Below are 25737 nucleotides of genomic sequence, written 5' to 3'. Positions count from 1 at the left end.
TAAAGGATTTGGTCATTTCTTATAAATTAATAAGGATACTATAATTTTTCAGTGTAGTTGATGATGCACATTTTAAAACTCGAACTATCTTGTTTTGATGCTAAGCATTTTCAGAACTGCTTAACTCTAAACCTCTAGTTCAGTTCTTTTTGTTATTTGAATTAAAGTGTTTAGATGCTTTCATTAATATCTTTGATAATATGTCAACAAAGCTATTCTTTGTTGAAATTCTTCAAGAATTCTGAATTTCAAAGACAAAAATCAGCCAGACACAATGGCTCACACTTGTAATCCCAGCTCTTTGGAAGTCAGAGGTGGAGGGATTGTTTGAGGCAAGAAGTTCGAGACTAGCCTGAGCAACATAGTTGCTTAGAGACAAGACATAGCCTTGTCTCTAATTAAAAAAAAAAAAAAAAGACAAAAGCCGTTTATTATTTGAAGTATTTTTTAATAATTGGGCTGTTTTAAACTAGGCTCACCTGTTGTTTTTATTATAAAAAGCTTATTGTGAACCTTATTAGTTTTATTTGTATCCTCTTTACTGTGGTTTAAAATTCTTATTTCATTTTTTACTTAGTCAAGCCAAGGAAAAGAGAAAACATATTTGAGTTAGCTGACAGCCATGTCTTTTGGGATTCAAAGACAATTGTCTTAGCCATTTCATGGCTTGGAAACATTTTTCACACTGTTGTGGAGTTAGATTTGCCTCTTTCTCCTTTGTGTAACTCGGAACTTTAGTGTGCATCAGAATCACTTGGAAATCTTGTTAAAAACACAGATTGCTTGATCTGTGCCCAAGAATTCTGATTCAGTAGGTCTGGAGTAGGGCTTGGATTTTTAGCAAATTTCCAGATGATGCTGATGTTGCCTGTCAGGGGACCACATTTTGAGAACCACTGTCCTTAGTTAATGGTTCTCAGCTTTGTCAGCATTTTATTTTATTTATTTCATTTCAATTTCATTCACTCATTTGATTTCCTATTTTGAGACAGAGATTAGCTCTGTTGCCCAGGCTGGAGTGCAGTGATGCAGTCATGGCACACTATAGCCTCTAACTCCTGGGCTCAGGCAATCTTCCCACCTTAGCCTCCCAAGTAGCTGGGACCACAGGCATGCACCATTACACCTGTCTAATATTGTTTATTATTTTTGTAAAGATGGCGTCTCTATATTTTGCCCAGGCTGATCTTGAACTCCTTTGGCTCAAGTGATCCTCTTGCCCTGGTCTCCCAAAATGCTGGGATTACATTTGTGAGCCACTGCACCAGTCAAGCTTTGGCAGTATTTTAGAATAACTTACGGATATTTAAAAACGTACATATTTACCCTGTTCCAAGAGCTTTTGATTTATGTCTGATGTAAGACCCAGGCATGTTTTTTTGTTTTTTTTTTTTTTTTTAAATCCCACAGATAATTCTGATGTATAGGCTGGAATGAGAACTATCTTCAATTGTTGGTTTCTGACTTGTATATCCTAGTTTTATATTGAGTTAGCTAACTAGAAAGTGTTAATTGAATGACTGTTAGTGGGTAGATAGCAGCAATACAAGATTTCTTCCCAAGCTGGGTAGATAAGACTAATATGTGTAAAAGAATTAAGCTAGTGATTTTTCAATCCTGGATGAAAATTAAAGTCACCTGGGAAGATTTTAAAAAGTATAAATGCTGTGATTTCACACTTAGAGCTTGCGGTTTAATTTGTTTGGTATAAAGTCTAAACATCTTTGTATTTTTAAATTTCCCAGATGACTAATCTATAGTCAGTTTTTGAAAACCAGTGAATTAGAAAATAACTGAACACTTCATTATATAAATGAAGTAAGAATTTGGAGAACGGGGAAGTAAACTTGTATTTCCATAGATGTATCTGTGTAAAATTTCAAGGACATTATTATGCATATCTCTGCTAGGTTTTCAGTACAAAAAGTTGATTCAGGCAAACATCTTGATTCCCTTAATCTATCTTTTTTGTTAATCACCAGGATAGTTTTATAGGATAAGATCTCATTCAGGCAGAACAGCCTCACTCAGGGAGTGGGAGTGGTGAGATTGTAACTTGTCATATATAGTGTTTAGAAACTAGAATAGCTATTAAATCCTAGAAATACATTGGAGACATTGTGACTTTCATCAACCCCAGCTTCAGTAACAGATGGTTTCTTTCTTTTTCTACCCCTCCTTCTGGCCTAGGGAGAACCTTCAAAAACTTCCCCAGTTGGCTGCTATTCATCACAACAACTGTATGTATATTGCTCATCACTTGCTGACTCTCGGACATCAGTTCAGATTACGTCTTGCCCCCATTCTTTGTGATGGCACTGCTACTTTTGTGGATCTTGTACCTGGCTTCAGGAGACTTGGTAACTGATACTTTAAGTGTAGGAAAGCATATGGATTGTGGAGTTTGTCAACATAGTATCTTTATAATTTTTGAATGAGATAATTAGAAATTAGGTAGTGGTCCTGAGCTGTATCGGAAGGTGGGAGGGCACTTAATTTGTGTTTCCAGTTATTTAATTTTATAAGGTGAGTGTTGTCTTTGTGGGAGACTTTTTAACTTTTTTGTAACATTTCACGATATGTTAGAATTCCAAACTGCATTGCTAGTGTGCATTGAATTTGCCAGATCAGCATTATGTCATTAGAATGACACATAATAGGATCTGTATTGTGGCATTTCCGTTGTTGGTAATAATATTGTTGGTAAGAGCTCACTGATGTAAGTCCTAGTTCTTTCGCAAAACCCCAAGATAGCTCTCCCATCTTATACCTCCTTTAGTTTTTCTTGAGATTACTAAGTCAAAAGAAATGAAATGTGGAGTAAATCAATATGTTGATCATAGCAGAGAATCTGTATAGTTTATTTAGCTTTTCAATTCCTTACTTTTCCCTTAGGTGGTGTAGATATATCAGAATAATAAGTAGTTCTATTTTCTATAGTAATTTTTCTTAGCTGATTCTGGCTGTAGGCAAACTACTGGAAAAGACTTATTTATTATCTGGAGGGTGGGATGTGAGGGATGGGCTAATATATTCAAGGTGATTGTTTCTAGTAGCTTCAGGACAGCTTTCTGATATTATCTAGAAACTATTTTTATGTAGGCAGAACAGATAAATGGTTTATGCATCTCTCTTCTATCCTGGTTTTGCAGTGTGTAATTGAACAGCTTTAAAAAAATTTTATTCTGTTTTTCCATGATAGGGACAGAATGCTTTTTGGCCCAAATGCGGGCACAGAAAGGTGAACTTCTGGAAAGATTATCAAGTGCTAGGAACTTTTCAAATATGGACGATGAAGAGAATTACTCTGCAGCAAGTAAAGCAGTCCGGCAGGTGGGAGGCTCTTGCTAGCACTGAAATTTGTGTTCTATCCTTAGATGCTTTTTTTTTTTTTTTTTTTTTTTAAGGCAGAAGACAGTATGTAATACGTACTCAGTTGATTCCCTGCATCCCCACCTTTGGAAACTCTAGATATCTTTTCCTGTCATGTTTAAGAACTTTTTCTTCCCCCCTTCCACCAAGACAACAGAAAACTGTCTTTTCACTGACTCAGTAATTGCAACTAGTTACCTAGAAAGTCTGTTGTAGCAAGTAGTTGATTCCTAAACTTAGATTTGAGAATTTGAAATACTGGCTTTTATCTTAATGTTCCCCTTTCTTAAGTGATTTATTTTTTTGCTGCAGTTTTCCTATCCTTGGATTGATGAGTCTGCTTTTCATCTACCAGGGATATCACTATGGTTAAATGTTCAAGAAGCACATATCCTTAGTTACTTTACCTTATTTTGGCATAATGCCACTTTCCCCATAAACTCACAAATGATAAATGTAAATCTGGAAAATAGGAGTTTCAATAATCTATCTTCCATGTAAATAGCTGTATTCTTCTACAGGTACTGCACCAACTAAAGAGACTTGGAACTGTGTGGCAGGATGTCCTGCCAGTGAATATATATTGCAAGGCCATGGGGACTTTACTCAATACAGCAATTTCTGAGATCATTGGCAAAATTACTGCCCTAGAGGTAAGGGCCATTAGATACTACACCAGCCTTGAGATGCAATTCATGTCCCAGATTATGCCTTTGCTAAGAAAGTGATGTTGAAGAAATTGTTCATGTTTCATGTCTAAGTCATGCTGTTTTTTCTTTTTGTTTTTATTTTGCTAGAAGCTAGTTAATCTCTTTTATATGAAAGGGAGATTGTACTGTTTCTCAACCTACCTTCTAGATTATGAATAAGGAAGTTAGAAACTGGGTAGTGGTCCTGAGATGCATTGTATAGTGTGAAGTCATTTAATATGGAAATGACTAAATCAATACTTTGATTTAGTAAAGTTAATACAGTCTTGTGCAGTTTCCATTTTTCCAACACACTGTTATAGTTTAAATTTTACATGGGATTATTCAGGAAAATTGTCTAGACGTGGCCAGCTGATGCCTCTAAATCATAGATTGACTAAGTCCTTATTTGTAATAACATCCCCTGCTTTGCAACAAGCTGTGTGATGTTCTATTGGAGAAACGGGCTCTTTCACGCAGGCAAACTAAATTGCTGACAATCTTTTGAAATATGTTTTGTGTCATTCTTATATAGAAGTATTGTCAGACAGCTGATAAAATGTAGTGTCTAGTAAGTTGTGCTAAATTGCTTGGACAATGTATTGTTGTAGCTGACCCACCTGGACAGCACGCATCAAAGATCTGCTGCCCTCTCCCCGCTTCGGAGCTGTCCCAATTCTATTCTATTGTGTTTCCTTTGTGCAAAACCAGGACATATCTACTGAAGATGGTGATAGATTGTATTCCTTATGCAAAACAGTGATGGATGAAGGACCCCAAGTATTTGCACCTTTATCTGAAGAAAGCAAGAACAAGAAATATCAAGAAGAGGTTCCAGTCTATGTGCCAAAATGGATGCCATTCAAGGAATTGATGATGATGCTACAAGCCAGCTTGCAAGAAATTGGGGATCGGTATGTGTAACCCTTTTGCAGTGGCATGTAACTCTCGATAGCTACAAAAAAGTAATAGTGCCCTTGGTAGCACAGCTTTTCCCTGTTTCCTCATGTTACTCATGAAAAACTTTCATAATGAATAGCAGTAGCTGGAGCCTTTTCATGATCTATCATAGCACAGATCTCATTACCACGTTCCCATATTTTTAACATAAAGACCTCTCATCCATATTATTTTGGTTTTGAATATGTGGTTTTGGCCTGCCGTACGAATGATCTGGCAACTGTAAGAATTATAACTTTCTGACATCTGATGGAAAATTGTTGCTCACTTTAAGCAACCTTGGATGCTTTTTTTCTTTTCTTTTTTTTTTGAGATATGGTCTCACCCTGTCACCTAGATTGGAGTGCAGTAGCTCAATCATTGCTCATTCCAGCCTCAAACTCATGAGCTCAAGGGATCCTCCTACCTCAGCCTCCTGCATATCTGGAATTTTAGTTGCCTACCACCACACCTGGCTATTTTATTTTATTTTAGAGATGGAGTCCTGCTCTGTCACCTAGACTGGAGTGCAGTGGCGCCTCCTGGGTTTAAGCGATTCTCGTGCCTCAGCCTCCTGAGTAGCTGGGATTACAGCCACATGCCACCACATCAGCTGATTTTTGTATTTTTAGTAGAAATGGGTTTTCACCATGTTGGCCAGGCTGGTCTTGAACTCCTGACCTCAAGTGATCCACCCGCCTCGGCCTTCTAAAGTGCTGGGATTATAGCCATGAGCCCCTGCACCTAGCCTGGATACATTTTGGGTGCAGTGGCTCACACCTATAATCGCAGCACTTTGGGAGGCCTAGGCGGGTGGATCACGAGTTCAGGAGATCGGGACCATCCTGGCCAATATGGTGAGACCCCGTCTCTACTAAAAATGCAAGTTAGCCAGCTGTGTTGGTGCATGCCTGTAGTCCCAGCTATTCTGGAGGCTGAGGAAGGAGAATCGCTTGGAGCCGGGAGGCAGAGGTTGCAGTAAGCTGAAATTGCGCCACTGCACTCCAGTCTGGTGACAGAGTGAGACTCTGTCTCAAAAAAAAAAAAAAAAAAAAAAAAATCCTGGAGAAATGACTTTTATCTATCTTAAATATTCAGCGTGAAACTACTGTTTGATTGACCAGCAGTCTTTCTTCAGGAAGTGCAGTAGTTTTAGAGATTAAGCACCATAGACCTAGAAGAGATTCATCTTTTCTTAAATATAGTGGATGGTGTTTACTCTCAACACCATCAGTTAATGTTGCTGTGGCCAGTAAGTGTATGCTGTATCATATCATAGTGTGTGGAATACATTTACATGTATTCCTAAATAATATAAAGTTTAGACTTGCCTTTTTTTGAACTTGGCGTAAGTGGAATCATCTGTAACTTGCTTCTTTTCTTCAATATTGTTTTGGAAATCTATTCTTTTTTTTTTTTTTTTTTTTTTTTGTGAGACACTCAGGCTGGAGTGCAGTGGTGTGATTTTGGCTCACTGCAACCTCTGCCTCCCAGGCTCCAGCAATTCTGCCTCAGCCTCCCGAGTAGCTGGGATGAAAGGTGCCTGTCACCACACCCGGCTATTTATTGTATTTTCAGTAGAGACAGGGTTTACCATGTTTGCTAGGCTGGTCTTGAACTCCTGACCTCATGTGATCTGCCTGACTTGGCCTCCCAAAATCCTGGGATTACAGGCATGAGCCACCATGCCTGGCCTGAAATCCATTCTTGATGATATGTGTAGCTGCTGTTTATTTTCACCACTGTGTCATTCCATTGTACAAATATTTCATAGTTTATTTGTCCTGTTTAGTCTGATTTTCACCAGTATTTCAGACTTGAAAATTTCTGCTAATCTAATTGGCCTGCAATGATAGGTCATTATCATTTTAATTTGTATTTCCCTAAATTCTAATGATGTTGAGCGTCTTTTCACTGGTCATTCATGTTTCTTCTATTATGAAATGCCTGTTCATATTTTTTTTGCCCTTTATTTTAATAAGTTGATTGTGGTTTCACTATCGATTCATGGGATTTCTTTATATATTTTTGTACTAGCCCTTCGTCAGTTAAAATTTGTTGCCTGTGGCTTACTTTGTAATACAGTTATGGAGCCTAACGCATGAGAGTATGGTCATAATTATTAGTTCAAAGAGGGCTTGGTATAGAATAAGGGAGAACAGTCTCATATTCCTCACTTGGTCTCTTTTTCTGGCTGTGCTGATACCAGTTGTAGTGAGTGAGCAAAGAGGTCAAAGACTTTGAGGGGTGGTTCTATAAAGACAAGGAAGGATGCCCAGGATTTGTTTTATTTCCATGTCAAGCAAATAAGCATGTGGATCAAATAGGCAATTTTTAAGTCTTGCTTATACTTCAGAGACCTAATAGGAAATGGAACTCTATCTTTTGTTTTGCAGGTGGGCAGATGGAAAAGGACCCCTGGCAGCTGCGTTCTCTTCCAGCGAAGTAAAAGCTTTAATTCGTGCCTTGTTTCAGAACACAGAAAGAAGAGCAGCTGCCCTTGCTAAAATTAAATAGCTCCATCTTTTTAAGAAAGCTATGTCTTGAATATGTGGATTCTTCCCTTGGCATAATTACTCCCTTAAAGACTTCTTTGAATTGCCCATTGGTTTTGGTGAACCAGTATATCACAGAAGTTTGACTTTACAGAAGAATGTCTTACCACCTGGCCTGTGCAAGGCTTTGTTTAAGAACTGTATATTAAGATAAATCCTCAAGTAAAGCACCTCTATTCATTGACTTTCTAGCCATCGTCCTTTGATTACCTAACAAACTGTCAGGCAGCATTATTTCATGTTGCTTCCAGAGTTCTCTGGGAACTACATACATTGTAAATGTAAACCCAGGCTTTGGAGCAAGGAAATCAGGGGATTCCAGGAGTCAGGGTAGAGCATTTCTGAGCAAATGGGAGCTATTTTGAGGGTGTGGGTGGAGGGGAAGGGAGGAAGGGGCGCCATATTTGTCCTTGCAGGAATTAAGGAGACTTCCTGTAATATTTCTTTCCAATATTGAATGCTTTTTACAGTTAAGGGTGTCTTTAGTAACATGGAAGCTTTGACCAGAGACCAAGATGTCTTACTTTCTATGCCATTCTTTTTATTGAAGTATATGACCATCACACAAGACTTACTGACTGGTCATCTTCATCATAACACTATCTGATAATTTCTCAGAATTTTTAGGATCCTAGGACTTTTTTTAAGCATACATTTTTGGCACTTTTTGCTATTTCAACTAAATTTTATGTTCTTGGTTGGACTTTCCTGCCTTCTCAACACTGTTTATCTTGTCAATTGGCAGAGGTTTTAAATTGCCAATGTTTCTTTGGAATGTATGTGCCACGACATACTAACTCTGGTCTCTATAGCCTAATCCTTTGTTTGGTGGACATAGGTAATCTTTCAACTCAGCTTTTTGTGTTTTTAACTCTTTGCAGCTATTGGAGGAATGTGTTATGTTAAGGTTATCCTGGACCTGTCTAGGACTTTGGATTATATCTCTTCATACTAAAATATAGTCTCCTGTCCTGAAAAAGGAGTATGACCTTTAGGTTCTTTTGAGGCAGGTACTGTCTGAAGAAAATTGCTAATACAAACCTGGCCAGTATAGTGAAATCCCATCTCTACTAAAAATATAAAAATTAGCAGGCATGGTGGTGGGCACCTGTAGTCCCAGCCACTCGGGAGGCTCAGGCAGGAGAATTGCTTGAACCCGAGAGGTGGAGGTTGCAGTGAGCCGAGATTGCGCCACTGCACTCCAGCCTGGGCAACAGAGTGAGACTCTCTCTTTCCCCCAACCCAGACAAACAAATAAATAAATAGCTAATCCAGTGGGTGTGCTTCCTTAGTCTTCAGCCTTGCAGATAAGATGGTTCTCCAGTTCCTTGCAGACATGGGACAAACTGTTTTTCCTCCTGCCCTTACCCTTTTTCTTGGTTCTGGCTTGGCCCCTTTAATCATGTCATTCTGGTTGCCTAGTCTTTCTTTTTCCTATTTAAGGGTCATACAAGAACTATTAAGAAAGAAGACTGGTTTTCTTTTTGTAAAAGAATTCAGCTGTGGTTAACAACAAGCTATTTATCTACATTCCGCCTGTCCTACTATGAGAACGCAGAAAAGAATTGCCTGAATCAGCTTTGTCTTTTTGGAGAACAAAGAAGTTGGCTTTCTAAGAGGAGGAAGGGCCCATTTTCACAGGTGAAGAAAATATCCATTTTGAAAATTCCTGTAATTTCAGGTAGCATTACTTTTCTCAGCAATTGAGAGAATGGGGAACTGAGGGTAGAACTGAAAGAAATGCATCACAGGGCTATTACACAGAACAGCCGATTCCTTTTCTTCATAGAAGCTATTCCTGTTGCTTGACAGGTACAGCAATTTGGAGGTAGGATCTCTTGTAACTGAGAAGCATGATTTTCACTCCTTTTTTCACAGTAACACAGAAAACTGCATTGCAGCTCTTCTTAGCTTATGTAGATTCAGTCCCTTGGGACTGTTTCACCTAATGAATAGTTTATATTAGGTTGGTGCAAAAGTAATTGCAATTTTTGCCATTAAAAGTAATATGGCACATAGAGTAGGCATACTCTGTCCTCTTCCCTGGTCAAGGCAATTGATAACTGATGATTAAGTGCATGTTCATTCTGGTTAGGGATAAATCATCTGGTGGAGCATGTGGAGGTTGGCATGGCAACTGTTACATGACCCTCAATTGAGGGGACCTGTTCTGATGGGGAACCTGAGAGTTCCTTGGGATCTTGAGGGTACCTGTCCCACCTAGGAATCGAACCTTCTTTGTTTAGGAAAAGCGTGTAGATTATGGAAGGAGGGGAACTGTAAGAGGCTTCACTCAGTAGATCTTTGGGCCAAGTAGAAGAAACCCCGTTCCTAAAGAGCAGCTAGAACTATACAAATGACTTTGAGTGATGAAATTCAAGAAAGGTTTCAAAGAAAAGTTTTTATTAAAAAGGCAAGTCTGCGAACAGCCTAAATCCATGCAATTATTTGATAATGTTTCCTATTTCTATGTGGATCCTGACCTATTTTATGGTCAGTTTTGCAAATACATTTCTCTCTGAAATGGAGATCCTCCAGATGGCACTCTTCCCTCAGCCTGGGAGCCTCACGAGGCATCTAGACCTTATCTGTAGAAATGCAAGCCAGAGAACCTGACCATTTTTACTCTGAGCTTGTATTCTGACCTTGGTCAGCTCTGGAAAGGTCATCCATACTCTGAACAGCATCTGTACTATATGCTGCAGCACATTGCTCAGCAATCACTTGTGAGTAGATCAAACAGTATTTTCTTTCATTAATAACACTGTTAAAGGAGTTTTGGATAATCCCTTTCTCATGCTTGCAAATACTTATGCTTCACTTAAGGCAGTGATTCCCAGCTTTTTTGGGGTGGGTTTTATTTTACTGTTTATCTGATTTCCCAAGATTTTGTCTGTCTTCTGAAAGTAGAGTGGTACACACAAATATGTGAGGACATATGTGTGCACACACACAGAGACCAGGATATTTTTGTGATGGTAGGAAAACCAGCTCAAGGAAGTAATTTGTTCAGCTCCATAGCTAGTTGGTAGAGATGTATAGGAGTAACTTCTTAGCCGTGGGACATAGCTGTCAATGCAGGGAGGGATAAGCCTATTGGAAATTGTCTCATGTACAAAAGCCTTGGCACCAGGTAGTCCTAAATTGGGTTTTGATGTCCACATTCTTCCTAATCACAAAACTGATTTTGAACATTTATTATGTGATAACTTTATTTTAAAAATATGCATTTTGCCAAAGCCTAAAATTTTCTATAAACTACAAAGCCCTGGTTTTGAGAAGTTTTCCAATTATTGTGTAGTTTATATAGAAATTCCTTACTTTGTCATGAAGAGCTTGGTTAAGAATTTTGTGACATCACCAGCTATAGCTGGAAATAGCCTTAGATGTCTCAAAACCAAGTTATGAAATCTCTGCCTAGGAGCTGGGGAGGAGGGCAATAATTCTGATGAGCTATGTATAAGTTTTTCACTCCTCTTCAGAAATTGGGTGCCCTAGTTTTTCTGTATAGCTCAGGAGAATAGGGTGGGAGTGTTGGGTCTTAGCTACTCCAGCTATTGAAGAAGACAAGGCCAAAGGCACCTACATTCTCCCTTGTCACAGGCTTCTAAGTAGTTCTTAAACTTTCTACATTCATTCTACTTACATTTATTGGGTGCCAGGCATCATTCTTGTCACTGAACTACAACCAAAAAAAAAAAAAAAAACAAAAAAAAACAAAAGTGTCCTGTCCCCCTGGTAATTTAAATTCCAGTGATGAAAGATAGATAATAAACATGAAATAAGTTAGATATATGTTTGAAGAAAATAAACATAGAGCGATGAGGGTTAGGAGTTCCAGAGAAGGTGGGGTAGAGCAGCAAGCTGCAGTTCTCTGCAGGCAGGGCAGAGTGCATCGCCTTAAGAAGGTGAGTAAGCTGTGTGGATGTCTGGGAGGAGACAATGCTAGGGAAAGAGACCAACTCTTGCAAATCCTGGAGTGAGAGGAGCATGTCTGGTGAGCTGAAGGGATGGCAGAAAGTGAGGGAGCAGGTAGGTGGCAAGGATGCTAGAGAAGTAAAGGGAAGAGAAGCCGAGATTGTGTTGGGTTTTACAGACCAGTATAAGAATGTTTCTTTATTTCCTCCAATTTAAATGGTAAACCCTTAGTAGCTTAGGAAAAAACAAAACAAAACAAAAAAAAAAAACCACACACACACACACAACAAAACACTAAAAAATGGAAACGTAAAAGTAAAATAGTGCAGTCAACCCATGTACCCATTACTCAGCTTCAACAATTTTCATGTGGCCAGTCATGCTTCATCATGCCTGTCCTCCCTCCCTTCCCTTGAACCCACAAGCGCAGTGCATTGTTGAAGCAAAGGCCAAGCAGTGTATTTGAAACTCAGGACTCATTGCATAGTGTGAATTTTGTTTCTTTTGAAGTTTTCTCTTGTGGCATCCTTCTTTCAGCTCTTGTTATTCCCCCTTGCTTTTGCTCCCAGGAGCCGTCTTCCTCCCTCCTCTTGCTTCCAACCTCACTTCTCCACTCAGACTCATCCTAGTATCTCCACTCCACTCCCATTCCCTGAACATTCAGTATTAAATAACAGACACCCCCAAGCAGCTGACAGCTGACTCATGTCTCTACTTCCCCTTTGTCTGCTCCTTTCCTCTGTCTCAGCCACTTGCTCCAGCTAACCCAATCCCATAGCTTCTGGGTGTTCAAAATCTGCACGGGTGGCTTTCCTCTTACTGATTGTTTCATTAGAGTATATCCCTTGAACTCTTAGAACCACCTTATCTGGGGTTACTTTCAAAGAGAATCCCAGAAGCCATCATTACCCAGCTTCATCTACTGAGTCCTAGGACTTGATGGCAGCTGGATTCTGGGACTGGCTTGGTTTAAGGTAGAGCTACCCCTTCTTAAGTTCTGAGTGGAATGGTGGGTAGTGGAGCAGCCACTGGCTGGCTTCTGTTTTCTCATTTTCCATTCCCTGCTTTAGAAATGATGCTTTAAAAGAATATTAATCATTTCTATTTGCACAAAGGGTTCCATTTATGCTTGATTAGCATGCAGTATGATAAAATTGTATATAACATTAAGTATGTAATTTACTGCTTTAAATTTCATTGAATTTCAATACTGAGTTATGTTCCTGAACACAGTCTAGTTTGCCATATCTCTATCTACATTATTGCTTACAACTAAAAAAATTAGAACTTTTACTCACCAACTATGTAGCAATCTACACTAGGATCATTTGTAAAATTAACAGTAGATCTTTTGCCCCCTTTTTGAAAATGAGAGAATTTGGTCATCTCAAGGACTGCGTAACACGGTTTTGTTATTGCATTTGCAGTTTCTTTTATTTGTAAGTCCCATGGGATATAATTCCTGTGGGTCTGGTATTACAGACTCACTGAAAACCTGGGTTTTCTTTTCCTGTCTTTTCCCTTATTTTAGACTTCAGTTTCCTCTCAACTCCATTTGTTCTAGCCTTTTCAAATTGAAGGTAATTCTCAATAGAGAATGTAAAAGCAAAATACTGTTTCAGCCTCAGCTTTCTGTCATTAAAATTTTTTATTTAATTTAAAACTTTTTTTTGTAGAGCTGTGGTCTTGCTTTGTTGCCCAGCTTGTCTTGAAGTCCTAGCTTCAAGCAGTTTTCCCACCTCAGCCTCTCAAAGTTCTGGGATAACAGGCAGTGAGCCGGGGAGCCACTGTCGTACTTTTTTTTTTTTTTTTTTTAACATCAAGTCATCAACTTCAGGCATAATCTCTTTCTTGTTTCTTTTTTTTTCACTGACTATACCCACTTCTCTCACCCCAAATTCCTTGAAATAATGCTTTTCTGGCCTTTGATTTTCTTGTCATTATTTTTCCATGTTCAGGCTATTCTTAGTGGTTTTGCTTATGAAGGGACTGTTTGTTGCTTGTTTATATTGTCATGGAATGTTATAGAATTCATTGCTGGTTTCCATCTGCAGCTATACTCCTGCTTTTTATTGTATCATCATATTTTATTTTATGGTCATATTTTCCATTTGAAAACCTCCTTCCTCACTCCCCTTTTCATCCATAGTATGATATCTTTCTTTTAAAGTCCATGGCCATGAGCTTATTCTTGGCATTTTTCTCTGCTCCTTGAAATATGGCTTTCTAAAGCCAGGGCCTATGCCTGAGCCACATTTCTTATTCACCTATTGTGAAATTTGCAATTGTTTGCTAACTGATATTTTCTATAAAAAAATCCCTTCTTTGATTTTCTGAAAGCTGGTTATTAGCAAGGCAATTAAAAAATCACATTGGACATTCGGATTTTTAGCAGTGTGGGGCCTGTAGCTGACTTGTGGAGAATTGAAACCCTCTATGTCTTCATGTCAATTTTTTGTTCATTTTAGAAAAATATCAGCCACCTCTTCTAGCTGGCTGGGTGGTGCTGCTGTATCTGCATATGGCAGTATTAGTTCTGATTCTTTTTGGTTTGTTTTGTTTCTAATCACCCCAAGTGCCTGGTTGTTTAATGTTCACTTTGTCAACTTGTGAGAAATTAACTTGGGATCCCTGAGAACTCAATAGAGTCTTAATTTTTTGTTTTTTATTTGGCTTTTTACTAATTTCTGCCAGCAGAGCAGTAAGAAGGAAAGAATAGTTCATTTAGGAGGAGAAGCAGACCTATATAACAGCACTTTTTTTCTTTTTTAAAATAAAGTTATGGTCTCATTGAGAGACAATGTTATTCTTCCAGTGAAGTAAAGATAGCATCACCTTTTTAAATTTGCAATGAAGTTTGCTTCAGAGTATAAGAAAAGGGCTCCTGAGAAGCCCTTATTCTTAGTTCTCTGTTTTTAAAAAATCTAATCTTGGGAGAGATTGGTAGGAGCTGTGGGCGGAATATGTAGGGATCAAAAAGGGAAGGGGAGAAAAGGCACAAAGGAGCTTGTTCTGATCCTTTGTAGGATTATTGCTGTGGCCACCTGCTCTACAGGACTTAGATAAAGAGACAGGTGAAAGAGGCAGTGTTAAGGGGGTGAAGTGGGCTGTGGGATTGTGCTGACTGGGTTTTCATACCTAAGTTGACATTTACTTAGCTCTGTGACCTTTGGCCAGTTACATATTCTCTGTCAAGACTGAGAATCTTCATTTGTAAAATGAGGATAATAATATGACTCAGAATATGAGCTGATTAAGTGTGGTAATCTATGTAAAACATGCAGCACAGGGTAGGGATCATAAAAGTCAACTCTGTTCAGCACTTCAAGCTCAGCGCACACAATGCAGAATTTAATAACATAGGCAGTTCGCCAGCTAAATTGGAGCTCCTTGGAAGACAGGAATAGCATCTAATGCTTCTCTTTTTGTAGAGCTGGGCAAAGAAGCTTAATAAATATGGACTGACTTGAGGTCAGCTCCATACAATGTGTGGCCATGCAGCCCGAATAAAGAGAAAAGGATGAGGGTCTCTGGTGTGAGCTGGGGTATCCTTGAAAGTAACCCGTAAGTGCTCCAACCTGAGAATGATTTCATTTTGGGTCCCAGGAGAACTTCCCTTGGCTGTATGGATATTTGTATTTACATATCTATTTAAAAACCTGCTTTAAAAAAAAAAGAATACCACCAGTAGGTACAAATCACCACCAGTTCTTATTAGAACACTGCAGCAATAATTGAGGTCCTGACAGTGTCCCCCAAACACCGTCAAATTCTGCAAGACTGTTAAAGAACCAAGTAAAGCTCCAGCCATCCCGGCGCTCTTGGCATTCAGTGTATTTGATTTATATTCTAATTCTTCAAAAGTTAGGCTTCAGTTTCGATAGGGTAACTTTTAAGTGGAGTGGGCAGTTAACCAAAGTAGTCAATTTCCCACGATTGTGGACAAATAGGGCTTTATTGTCACTGGAGGTATTTCCATTTGGTTTTATTAGGATTATTATTTTTTAGTGCAGATAGGAGGGTTTAAGTAACTTTTTTTTTTTTTTAAATCAGGCAGTGCAAAAAGACAGAAGTACAGTTTTTGTCTCAAAGTCTATATGGTTGTTTGCAAGAGTGAGCATGAGAATGAGGTGGTGAGAGGCAGGCCCTGGGGGCTGCTGAATGGACCATCCCCTCCTGGCCCAAGTTTGGCAGGAGAATGGGGAAGAGGGACTTCTGAGCATAAAACTGAAGTCTCTAGTCAGAGAGACAGAGCAAGTGATAAATTAAGTGGAGCAGAAAGAACAGAGAATGGAAGCATTCATCATAACATGTGCAGATCCGCTAGAGGGCATGGCAGCCTCAGGCCAGTGTGCGTTTGTAGTTATTTTACGAAGGTGACTCGTGCTCATTATTGTCAGTATGTGGTAGGTGGTCAGAATTTATAATGGTGACCGTGCCTGGGTGTGAGGGGCCGTGTGGGACCTGGATCTACAAAAGCCAAAGTCTATAGGTTTTCACATTTAATTCTAAGAACAAACCTTTGAGGAAAATGTTATCCCTATTTTACAGATGAGAAATCAAGGCACAGAGAGGTTAGGTGTCTTGACTGAGGATACATTGTGTGTAATAGCAAGGTCAGGGTCTCAACCCAGGTTTGTTTGCTTCTAGAACTAATGCTGTTTTCATCGTTCTCACAAAAAGTCCTCCTTATCCAGGGCTTTTTCTGCCTCTTGTATATCTCCAGATGTTGGTTCGCTAGGCTGCTATAACAAAATACCATAATGTGGGTGGCATAAACAGCAGAAATGTATTGTCTTACAGTTCTGGAGGCTGCAAGTTGAAAACAGGGTCTCTGAAGGGTGGGTTCCTTGTGAGGGCTCAAAGGGAAGGCTCTGCTTCTCTGCAGTCAAATGCTCTACCACTGAGCTATACTCTCTCTGCCAATGTTCATCTCGGTGTGTCTGTTCGTGTGGCCTTCCCCCTGTGTTTCTGTTTCCAGATTTCCCCTTGTTATGAGAATACCAGTCACGTTGGATTTGGGCCCATCCCCGTGACTTTTTTAAAAACTTGGTTACCTCTGTAAAGTCCCTACCTCCAAATAAGGTCACATTCTGAAATACTGGATTGAGAACGTTGACATATGAATTTTGAGGGGGCACAATTCAACCCATAATACCAAATAAATCTCCTATAGGTCACATACCCCGGCTGCTGTGCTTTAGATACTGTGTGTACATTGAGAAGACTTTTCCCATGGCCCCTTATTGTTTTTGTTCATGTTGTTTAATCTGTGAACTAACAGCCTTGAATATAGTCACCTTCAAAGCGGGCCTGCTCACTGGAGTGAGCATCAGGTCAATAAAGCATTCAGTGGGTTCTAATTTAATTAGCCAAGTTACTGTGGCAGCTGCCTTGTAACTGTGATTCACAGACTGGCAGAGAACAGAGACGGGACTGGCAGAGTTCCTTGTTGATTCCAGACACTGCTGATGCAGCTCCGGGCCCTAGAAACTTTGCTTCTGTTCTGGCAGGAAAACAGAGGGAAGCTGAAGGGGCATTTAGGATTTTCTGCCCTGGATGTGTCTTTTGAAATTTAAGTGGAAAATAGAGTAAAAGTCAAGGTCCTGCAGCTTCAATCCCCTCTTTCCTCATCTTGCCATGTATCAACTCAGCTCTCTCATAATTTAAAAGAGTCCTGAAAATTTCCTTCACTACAAACCATGGCCTATACACTAGATTTGTCAGCTGCTTCCATCTCACCCATCCAAGCTGGCAGGGTTCCTTCAACCTCTCCCTGCCTCCTGCTTCTAAAACCCAGTCCTAACCTTACCTCTCAGTCCCAGGAGCATTGACTTTATCAATCTTTCACTGTTCTTCCAATAGGAGGGGAGAGAGCTCTAGGTGTGCATTCAGAAGAACTAGATTTCATTTTTAGCTGTCACCTACTGACCAGTGGCAACTTGGACATACCATTTAGCCTCTCTGCCCTCAGTGTGGTCACTAATCAAATGGTCATAGACATCCCTGGCTTGCTTACCTCTCAGGAAGTTCTTGAAGACAGAGTAAACCTCAGTGGAGCTGTCCCTAACACAATCTGACGAAAAACCAAAGAAAACTGATTTTGCTTGTATCGTATTTACCACAGGACTGTGATCATTTTGTTGTCTGTTCTGCATGCATGTGTCTGAGTCAGACTGAATTCCAGGAGCGCAGAGCACTTTTTACAAGGTCCAGCCTGCACGGTATGCAAACAGGCATAGAAGACTTGGGATGATTGATGAAAGCCAGTCTTGGAGAATAAAGAAAAGACCAGTGGGTGAAAAGTGGGGTATCAAAGAAGATTACACATGGAGTGACTTATTTTATGTGAATCACAAAGGGTTTACACTTATGCCACTCATTAGACAGTGATTTAAAGTATTAGATAGCTATTATTTACCAAGAGCAGATGTTTAGGAAATTTTTTTTAATCAACCACATGATTAATATTTTTTTTTGCTGCTCCTTTGTGTCTTAATTAAAGCAGAAGAAAAATGTCTTGTGTGTTTGATATTGACACCACTGACTGTGGGGATTTGTTCTCATAGTCCATATTCAGCTGAGTATAAGCTTAAGTCTTTAAATATAAACATGAAAGGCCCCCAGAGTAAATGGCTTTTAAACAAAGTAAAAAACTGCTTTACAAAATGAGCAATTGTGGGGCAGGGGGGCATTTTAATTTATAGTATGTAAATTATAAACTTCATATTTTATCTCTGAGCTAGAAAAATAGTCTAGAAACAATGGATGGTTCTTTGTAGGCTTAGAAATAATTTCCTAGAGTACAACTTGGGTCATTTTTTGTCTGAGTATTGTAACAAGGGAAGCCTTGTGATCCCTTTTCTCGTGGGAATGCACGCTCCCATGTGGGAGGAGAAAGCTGCTTTCCCATTTCTCCCACTCTTTGTTGCTGCCATGGTGGCTGGTGCAGAGACTGCAGTGCAGGGACAGAATGGGGCTTTTTTTTGTTTTGTTTTTTAATTTGAGAACTATGATGTATCATTTACACACCTGGGAAAGTGCTAGGAATAAAGATACCTATACAAACAGAAGCCACTAATTCTGGATTTGGGGCATGAGAGGAGGGGTTTTGGGATGGACTGGTGTTTGAGCTGTATCTTGAACTACCAGTAATTTTCTAATTAGGGAAACATGAGGGAAGGACATTCTAGACTGAGAGCACAGCCTAAGCAAAGGCATGGAGGTGGGAGTGGGTGTTCGACTTGAGGAATTTTCTAGAGCTTTTTTGTAGTTTGGAACATTGAGTACAGGGAAGAAAGAATGCAATGAAACATGAGGCCAAGAAGATAAGTTTGGGATTGGGTCATGAATGCACTGGATAATTAGCCTGAAGAATTTGAATTTGATCCTGCCAGCAATGGGGAAATCAGTGAAGGCTTATGTAAGGAGTAGAGTGGCCTGCTCTGACCTGTTTAGGAAGAAAACTTGGTAGCTACATGGAGGATGGGTGGGTGTTGGGGAGAGAAGGGAGGCAGGGAGATTGTTGGCAATGGGGTAAGGGGTTGGGGATGGAACTTTCTTGAGTGTGCAGGAAGGGAGAGGGGAGGAAATTTAAAACCGACTAGTATCTGCACATGTCGATTGATTCAACGAACCTTTATGGAACACTTGCCACATAGCAGACACTGTGTGCAGTTGAGGTTACAAAGATGAAGAGGATAGGATGTCCGTTCTTGAGAACTTAGCACTGACTGAGCCAAACACAGTTAACACTCACCACATTTCATGATATGGTACATGCTTTTCCAGAGGGGACTATACGGTGCGTGGGTTGCCTCAGGCACTGGGGAAGGTAAAGGGACATTTAACCTGGGTCTTAAAGGATGGTGGTGAGCTGATTATGTCTTTAGGTTGCTTATTGAAACTGGTTGCCATTGCTCTGGGGACAAAGACTGATCTTTACTTCGGGACTGAAGGCCCTGGTTATTCTGACCAATTCATTGCCCCAGCCTCTGCTCCACCATCTCCTCTTTGCTGTCCTGCTCTGCTTCTTCCAGTCCCTTGGGGAAGCACCACCCTCTCCTGACACAGAAAATTTGCCTTTGTATCTGTCTTCCATAGCACTTTATCAAAGTCATAAATTTGCATTTATATGGTCCTTTGTTTCATGAATGTCTCTGCTCACCAATGTGACTTCAGTGTTCCACAGTGCCTGGCACATAGTATGTTCTCAATAAATATATATTGACTGACTGCTGGAGTAAAATAACCGTTTATCTTTTCAAAGAACCAGCTTTTTGTTTCACTTATCTTTTTTATTTTTTAATTTCAATTTTATTTAGTTCTGCACTGATCTTTGTTATTTATTTTCTTCTGCTGGGTTTGGGTTTGATTTGTTCTTGTTTCTCTAGTACCTTGACGTGTGACCTTAGATTGTCTATTTGTACTCTTTCAAACTTTTTGATGTAGGCATTTAATGCTATGGACTTTCCTCTTAGCACTGTTTTTGCTGTATCCGAGAGGTTTTGATAGGTTGTGTCATGATTATTGTTCAGTTCAAAGAATTTTTAATTTCCATCTTGATTTAATTGGACAAAGATCAGTGCACAACTAAATAAAATTGAAATAAAAAATACAAAAGATAGATAAATGAAACAAAAAGCTAGTTCTTTGAAAAGAAGAATTGATAGACCAATATAAACAGAATTGATAGACCATTAGTGAGATTAACCAAGAGAAGAAGAGAGAAGATCTAAATAAGGTCAATTAGAAACAAAATGGGAGATACTACAACTGATGCCACAGAAATACAAAAGATTGTTCAAGGCTACTATGAACACCTTTACACACGCAAACTAGAAAATCTAGAAGAGGTGGATAAATTCCTGGAAATATACAACCTTCCTAGATTAAACCTGGAAGAAAAAGAAACTGAACAGACCAATAGCAAGTAGCAAGACTCGTGGTCAGAGAACATACTTTGCATAATTTTAATTATTTTATTTATACTTGTTTTATGTCCTACAATATGGTCATTCATTAAGAATATTTTATGTGTGCTCAAGAAGAAACATATTCTAGTGTTGTTGCATGGAGTGTTCTATTATAGATGTCTATTAGGTCTAGTTGGCTTATAGTGTCCTTCAAGTCTTTTATTTCCTTATTGACTTTCTCTCTAGTTGTTATATCCATTATTGTGGGTATTGTGCTATCCAAGTATTATTGTTGAATTGTCTGTTTTTCTCTGACAGTTTCTGCTTTATGTATTTTGGGGCTCTGTCAGGTGCAGGTGTATATGTTTATAATTATTATATCTTCTTGATGGATTGACTCTTTTTTTTTTTTTCTAAGATGGAGTCTAGCTCTGTTGCCCAGGATGGAGTGTAGTGGCATGATCTCAGCTCACTGCAAACTCTGCCTCTTGGATTCAAGCGATTCTCTCACCTCAGCCTCCTGAATAGCTGGGATTACAGGTACCTGCCACGATGCCTGGCTGACTTTTGTGTATTTAGTAGAAAAGAGGTTTGACCATATTGGCCAGGCTAGTCTTGAACTCCTGACCTCAAGTGATCTGCCTGCTTCAGCCCTCCAAAGTGCTGGGATTACAGGTATGAGCCAACATGCCTGGCAGGATTAACTCTTTTATCATAATAAAATGTCCTACTTTGTCTCTCATAGTGATTTTTGTCTTAAAGTCTATTTTGTCTGATATTAGTTATAATATCAGTTATTCTAGTTCTCTTTTGATTTCTGTGTACATGGAACGTGTTTTTTCATCTTTTTACCTTCAATGTATTTTGTCTTTAAACCTAAAATGTGTCTTTTATATATAGCATATAGCTTGATCATGGCTTTAGAAATTCATTCTGCCAATCTCTACTTTTTAATTGAAGAGTTTAATCCATTTACATTTAGTATAGCTACTGATAAGGTAGAATTTATGTCTGTTATTTTTCTCTTTTTTTTTTTTAACCCAGCAAATATTTTATTAAGAATCCACTGTGTGCCAGACACCGTGCAAAAAACATCAGGATTAAAATGGAGTCTAAAACCTAGACCTTGCTCTATAAAATATTATATATATATATATTTGTATATTGTATATATAATTTTATATAATTTATATATTAATATATATATTTATATTTTATAAATTATATAAAATTATATATAAATATATAAAAAATAAATAAAAATAAAATATAAATAAATATATTTATAAATATATAAATATAAATATTTATAAATATTATAAATATATATATAATAAATATAAATATATATAAATATAAAAACATATTTTATTGCATTTTAGGTTCTGGGGTAAATGTGCAGAACATGCAGGATTGTTGCATAGGTACATACATGGCAATGTCGTTTGCTGCCTCCATCCCTCCATCACCTATATCTAGCATTTCTCCCTATGTTATCCCTCCCCAACCTCCCTACCCGCCACTGTCCCCCATTCCCCCCTAACAGACCCCAGTGTGTGATGCTCCCTTCCCTGTGTCCATGTGTTCTCATTGTTCAACACCCACGTATGAGTGAGAACATGCAGTGTTTGATTTTCTGCGTTTGTATCAGTTTGCTGAGAATGATGGTTTCCAGATTCATCCATGTCCCCATAAAGGACATGAACTCATCATTTTTTATGGCTGCATAGTATTCCATGGTGTATATGTGCCACATTTTCCCTGTCCAGTCTATGATCAATGGGCATCTGGGTTGGTTCCAGGTCTTTGCTATTGCAAACAGTGCTGCTATGAACATACGTGTGCATGTGTCTTTATAATAGAACGATTTCTAATCCTTTGGATATATACCCAGTAATGGGATTGCTGGGTCAAATGGAAGTTCATTTCTAGATCCTTGAGGAATTGCCACACTGTTTTCCACAATGGTTGAACTAATTTACACTCCCACCAACAGTGTAAAAGTGTTCCTATTTCTCCACATCCTTTCCAGCATCTGTTGTCTCCAGATTTTTTAATGATCGCCATTCTAACTGCCGTGAGGTGGTATCTCAATGTGGTTTTGATTTGCATTTCTCTAATGACCAGTGATGATGAGCATTTTTTCATATGTTTGTTGGCTTCATGTATGCCTTCTTTTGAAAAGTATCTGTTCATGTCCTTCACCCACTATTTTGCTATTTTTTATATGTCTTATATGTTTTTGTTTCATTGCTGCTTTGTATTAAGCAGTTATTTTCTAGTGTTCCATTTAAATTCCTTTGTCATCTCTTTTACTATATAAGTTTTAACAGTTATTTTCTTAGTATCTTGATAATTTCAGTTAATGTTTTAAATTGTAATAATGTATTCCAATTAATACCAATTTAATTTCAATAGTATAAAAAAACTTTGCTCTTATTAGTTTATTCTCTTCTTACTTTGTGCTGTATTGTCATACAAATTGTATACTTTTGTATTATATGGCCATAATACAGATTTATAATTGTGGATTTATGCAATTGTCTTTAAAGTCAGATGGACGAACATAAAGAATTACAAACATAAATATACATTTATACTGTCTTTTATGTTTACCTATATACTTTTCTTTTTTTTTTTTTTTTTTTCTGAGACGGAGTTTCACTCTTGTTACCCAGGCTGGAGTGCAATGGCGTGATCTCGGCTCACCACAACCTCCACCTCCTGGGTTCAGCCACTTCTCCTGTCTCAGCCTCCTGAGTAGCTGGGATTACAGGCACACGCCACCATGCCCAGCTAATTTTTTGTATTTTTCATAGAGACGGGGTTTCACCATGTTGACCAGGATGGTCTTGATCTCTTGACCTCGTGATCCACCTGCCTCGGCCTCCCAACATGCTGGGATTACAGGCTTGAGCCACCGCGCCTGGCCTACCTATATACTTTTCTTTACTAGCATTTTTTATTTCTTAATATAGATTCAAGTTACTGTCTTATATCTTTTTATTTCAGCCTAAAGGACTTGCTTTCGCATAGCCATGTATCACTTAACGATGGAGATACATTCTGATAACTGCTTTGCTAGGCAATTTTGTCATTGTGTGAAACAGAGTGTACTTACACAAACCTAGATGGTATGGCCTACTACACATCTAGGCTATGTGGCATAGCCTATTGCTCTGAGGCTATGAACCTGGATAGCATATTACCATACTGAATACAATTATAACAAAATACTAAGTGTTTATGTAACTAAACATAGAAAAGACACATTAAAAATACAGTGTAAAAGCTCCATTATAATCCTGTGGGACCACTGTTGAATATGTGGTATACTGCCGACTGTCATGTGGCACATGACTGTATTTCTTGTAGGACAGGTTTACTAGCGATGAATTCTCTTAGTTTTTGTCTATCTGGGATTATCTTAATTTATTTTTCACTTTTGAAGGATAGTTTTGCTATGTACAAAACTCTGGTTGACAATCTTTTTCTTTAAGGAACTTGATACGTTATTCTGGCTTCCATAGTTTCTGCTTAACTGTTAAACTGTTGATCGAGGATCCCTTTGTATGTGATGAGTTGCTTTCCTCATGCTGCTTCCCACTCTTTTCTAGTCTTTGGCCTTAAACAATTTGATTATGATGTATTTACATGTGGATCTCTTGATGTATCCTACTTGGAGTTTATTGAATTTTCTCCCATGTGCAGATTAATATTTTTCATCAAATTTGGAAAGTGTCTGTCATTATTTTTTCGAATATTCGTTCTGCCTTCTTCTCTCACTCTTCCCTCTCGGATGCTCATTTTACACACACACACACACACACACACACACACACACACACACACACACACACACCATATTTTTGATGTTATCTCAAATGTCTCTGAACCTTTGTTCATTTTTCTCCATTCTTTTTTCCTTTCTATCCATTAGACCGTATAATATCTATTTACATATCTTTAATTCACAGATGCTTTCTTCTGCCTGCTCAAATTTGCTGTTGAGCCACTCTAGTGAATTTTTTATTTCAGTTATTGTACTACTCAACTCAAGAATTTGTATTCTGTTCTTTTAAAATATATATAATTTCTATTTCCTTATTGATATTCATTACCTGATAAGATATTATTCTCATACCTTTTTCTAGTTCTTTGGATATGGTTTTCTTTAGTTCTTTGAATGCATATAGAATTGCTGATTTAAAGTTTCCATCTTAGAAGTTCAATATATGGACTTCCCTAGGGAGAGTTTTTATCAATTGTGTTTTTCCCCATTGTATGTACCTCACTTTCTTGTTTCTTTGTGTGCCTCACAATTTATTATTGAAAACTGCATTTTAAACAATGTAATACAATACAGCAACTTTGGAAATAAGATTCTCTTTCTTCCTAAGGGTTTGCTGTTGTTGATGTTGCTTGTTTGTTTGTTTTGTGAATTTTCTGAGCTAATTCTGCAAAGTCTGTGTTTTTTGTCATGTGTGGCCACTGAAATCTCTGCCTAGTGTTCAGCTAATAATTGAACAGAGTGCCTTGACGCTTGGAACCAGTAAATTGCTCTGTTTTTGCAGAGGGACTCTGTGTGTATGTTGGGACGTGACTTCAACAGTCAGACAGGAAATTTGACAACTCTATCTTAGCTTTCGTGCTTGTGCAGAGCCTTAAGGTTAGTCCAGGGTGAGAGCTTAGGACCTTCCTTAGGTTTTTCCTGCACATATGCACAGCCTGGGCATGTGCACCTGCCTATGCATACATATGGCTTTCTATATTCCCAGCAATATTTCAGAGCCTTTCAAGACCCTCTATAGATAATTTATTCCCCAGATTTTCCTTTTAAGGTTTTTGGTTAGCCTATTTTTTTTTTCTTTTAGCCTCAACTGTTATTATTGTTTTAGGTGGCCACAAAGTCCAGCAATTGTCTGCAGTTGTTTTAAACAAATACCTTTAAGGAAAAAGTTGTTCACTTTAGGCGAGCTTTGAGACAGGTGAAATAAAGACAGTCTTGCAAATGGGATCTTCCAGGGAACCACTAGATAGGTCAAATATTACAAGTCTCTGGGAATGAAGCTTTGAAGGAACTCCAAACCTGTTCTATCCCTTCTTGTAGCTGCCAGGCTGCTGGTTTCCGTGGTGATTGTGGTTTGTTGGTTTTCAAGGCTACTGCATAGTTGGGGTGAGGGGGATGGAATTGGAGCAAGTTAAAATGCCACAAGGCTTACCAGTTTTACTAAGATTGCTTTTTTTTTTTTTCTTGAACAAAGTCTTCCCAGATTGCTGTAAACTTGCTGTAAACTTTTGAATAATTTCCAGAGTTCTGAAAAATTTGATTCTCACCATTTTTTTTTT

At 38.5% G+C, this 25737-nt stretch overlaps 2 protein-coding genes across 3 annotated transcripts in view; both read left to right on the top strand.

Annotated features, from left to right (window-relative positions):
• Window positions 1-7739, top strand: part of ZW10 (zw10 kinetochore protein) — a 35204-nt gene extending 27465 nt beyond the window's left edge. Inside the window, exons 12-16 of the mRNA XM_003923691.3 lie at window positions 2191-2360; window positions 3203-3333; window positions 3894-4025; window positions 4773-4975; window positions 7397-7739. Of these exons, the coding sequence (XP_003923740.1) occupies window positions 2191-2360; window positions 3203-3333; window positions 3894-4025; window positions 4773-4975; window positions 7397-7517 (757 nt within the window). The 3' untranslated portion in view covers window positions 7518-7739. The remainder of the gene's footprint in view (window positions 1-2190; window positions 2361-3202; window positions 3334-3893; window positions 4026-4772; window positions 4976-7396) is intronic.
• A 102-nt stretch (window positions 7740-7841) lies between these two features.
• Window positions 7842-25737, top strand: part of TMPRSS5 (transmembrane serine protease 5) — a 40791-nt gene continuing 22895 nt past the window's right edge. The window contains exon 1 of one of the 2 annotated variants that reach the window (XM_074400611.1): window positions 7842-20928. The gene's annotated coding sequence lies outside the window, so the exon portion shown is untranslated. Of the gene's footprint in view, window positions 21064-25737 lie in introns of both variants that reach the window. The other variant, XM_074400610.1, reaches the window with a different exon arrangement.

This window comes from Saimiri boliviensis, chromosome 6 (genome assembly GCF_048565385.1).
Source record: "Saimiri boliviensis isolate mSaiBol1 chromosome 6, mSaiBol1.pri, whole genome shotgun sequence".
Lineage (NCBI taxonomy): Eukaryota > Metazoa > Chordata > Mammalia > Primates > Cebidae > Saimiri > Saimiri boliviensis.
This window is presented reverse-complemented; position numbering and strand designations above follow the sequence as displayed.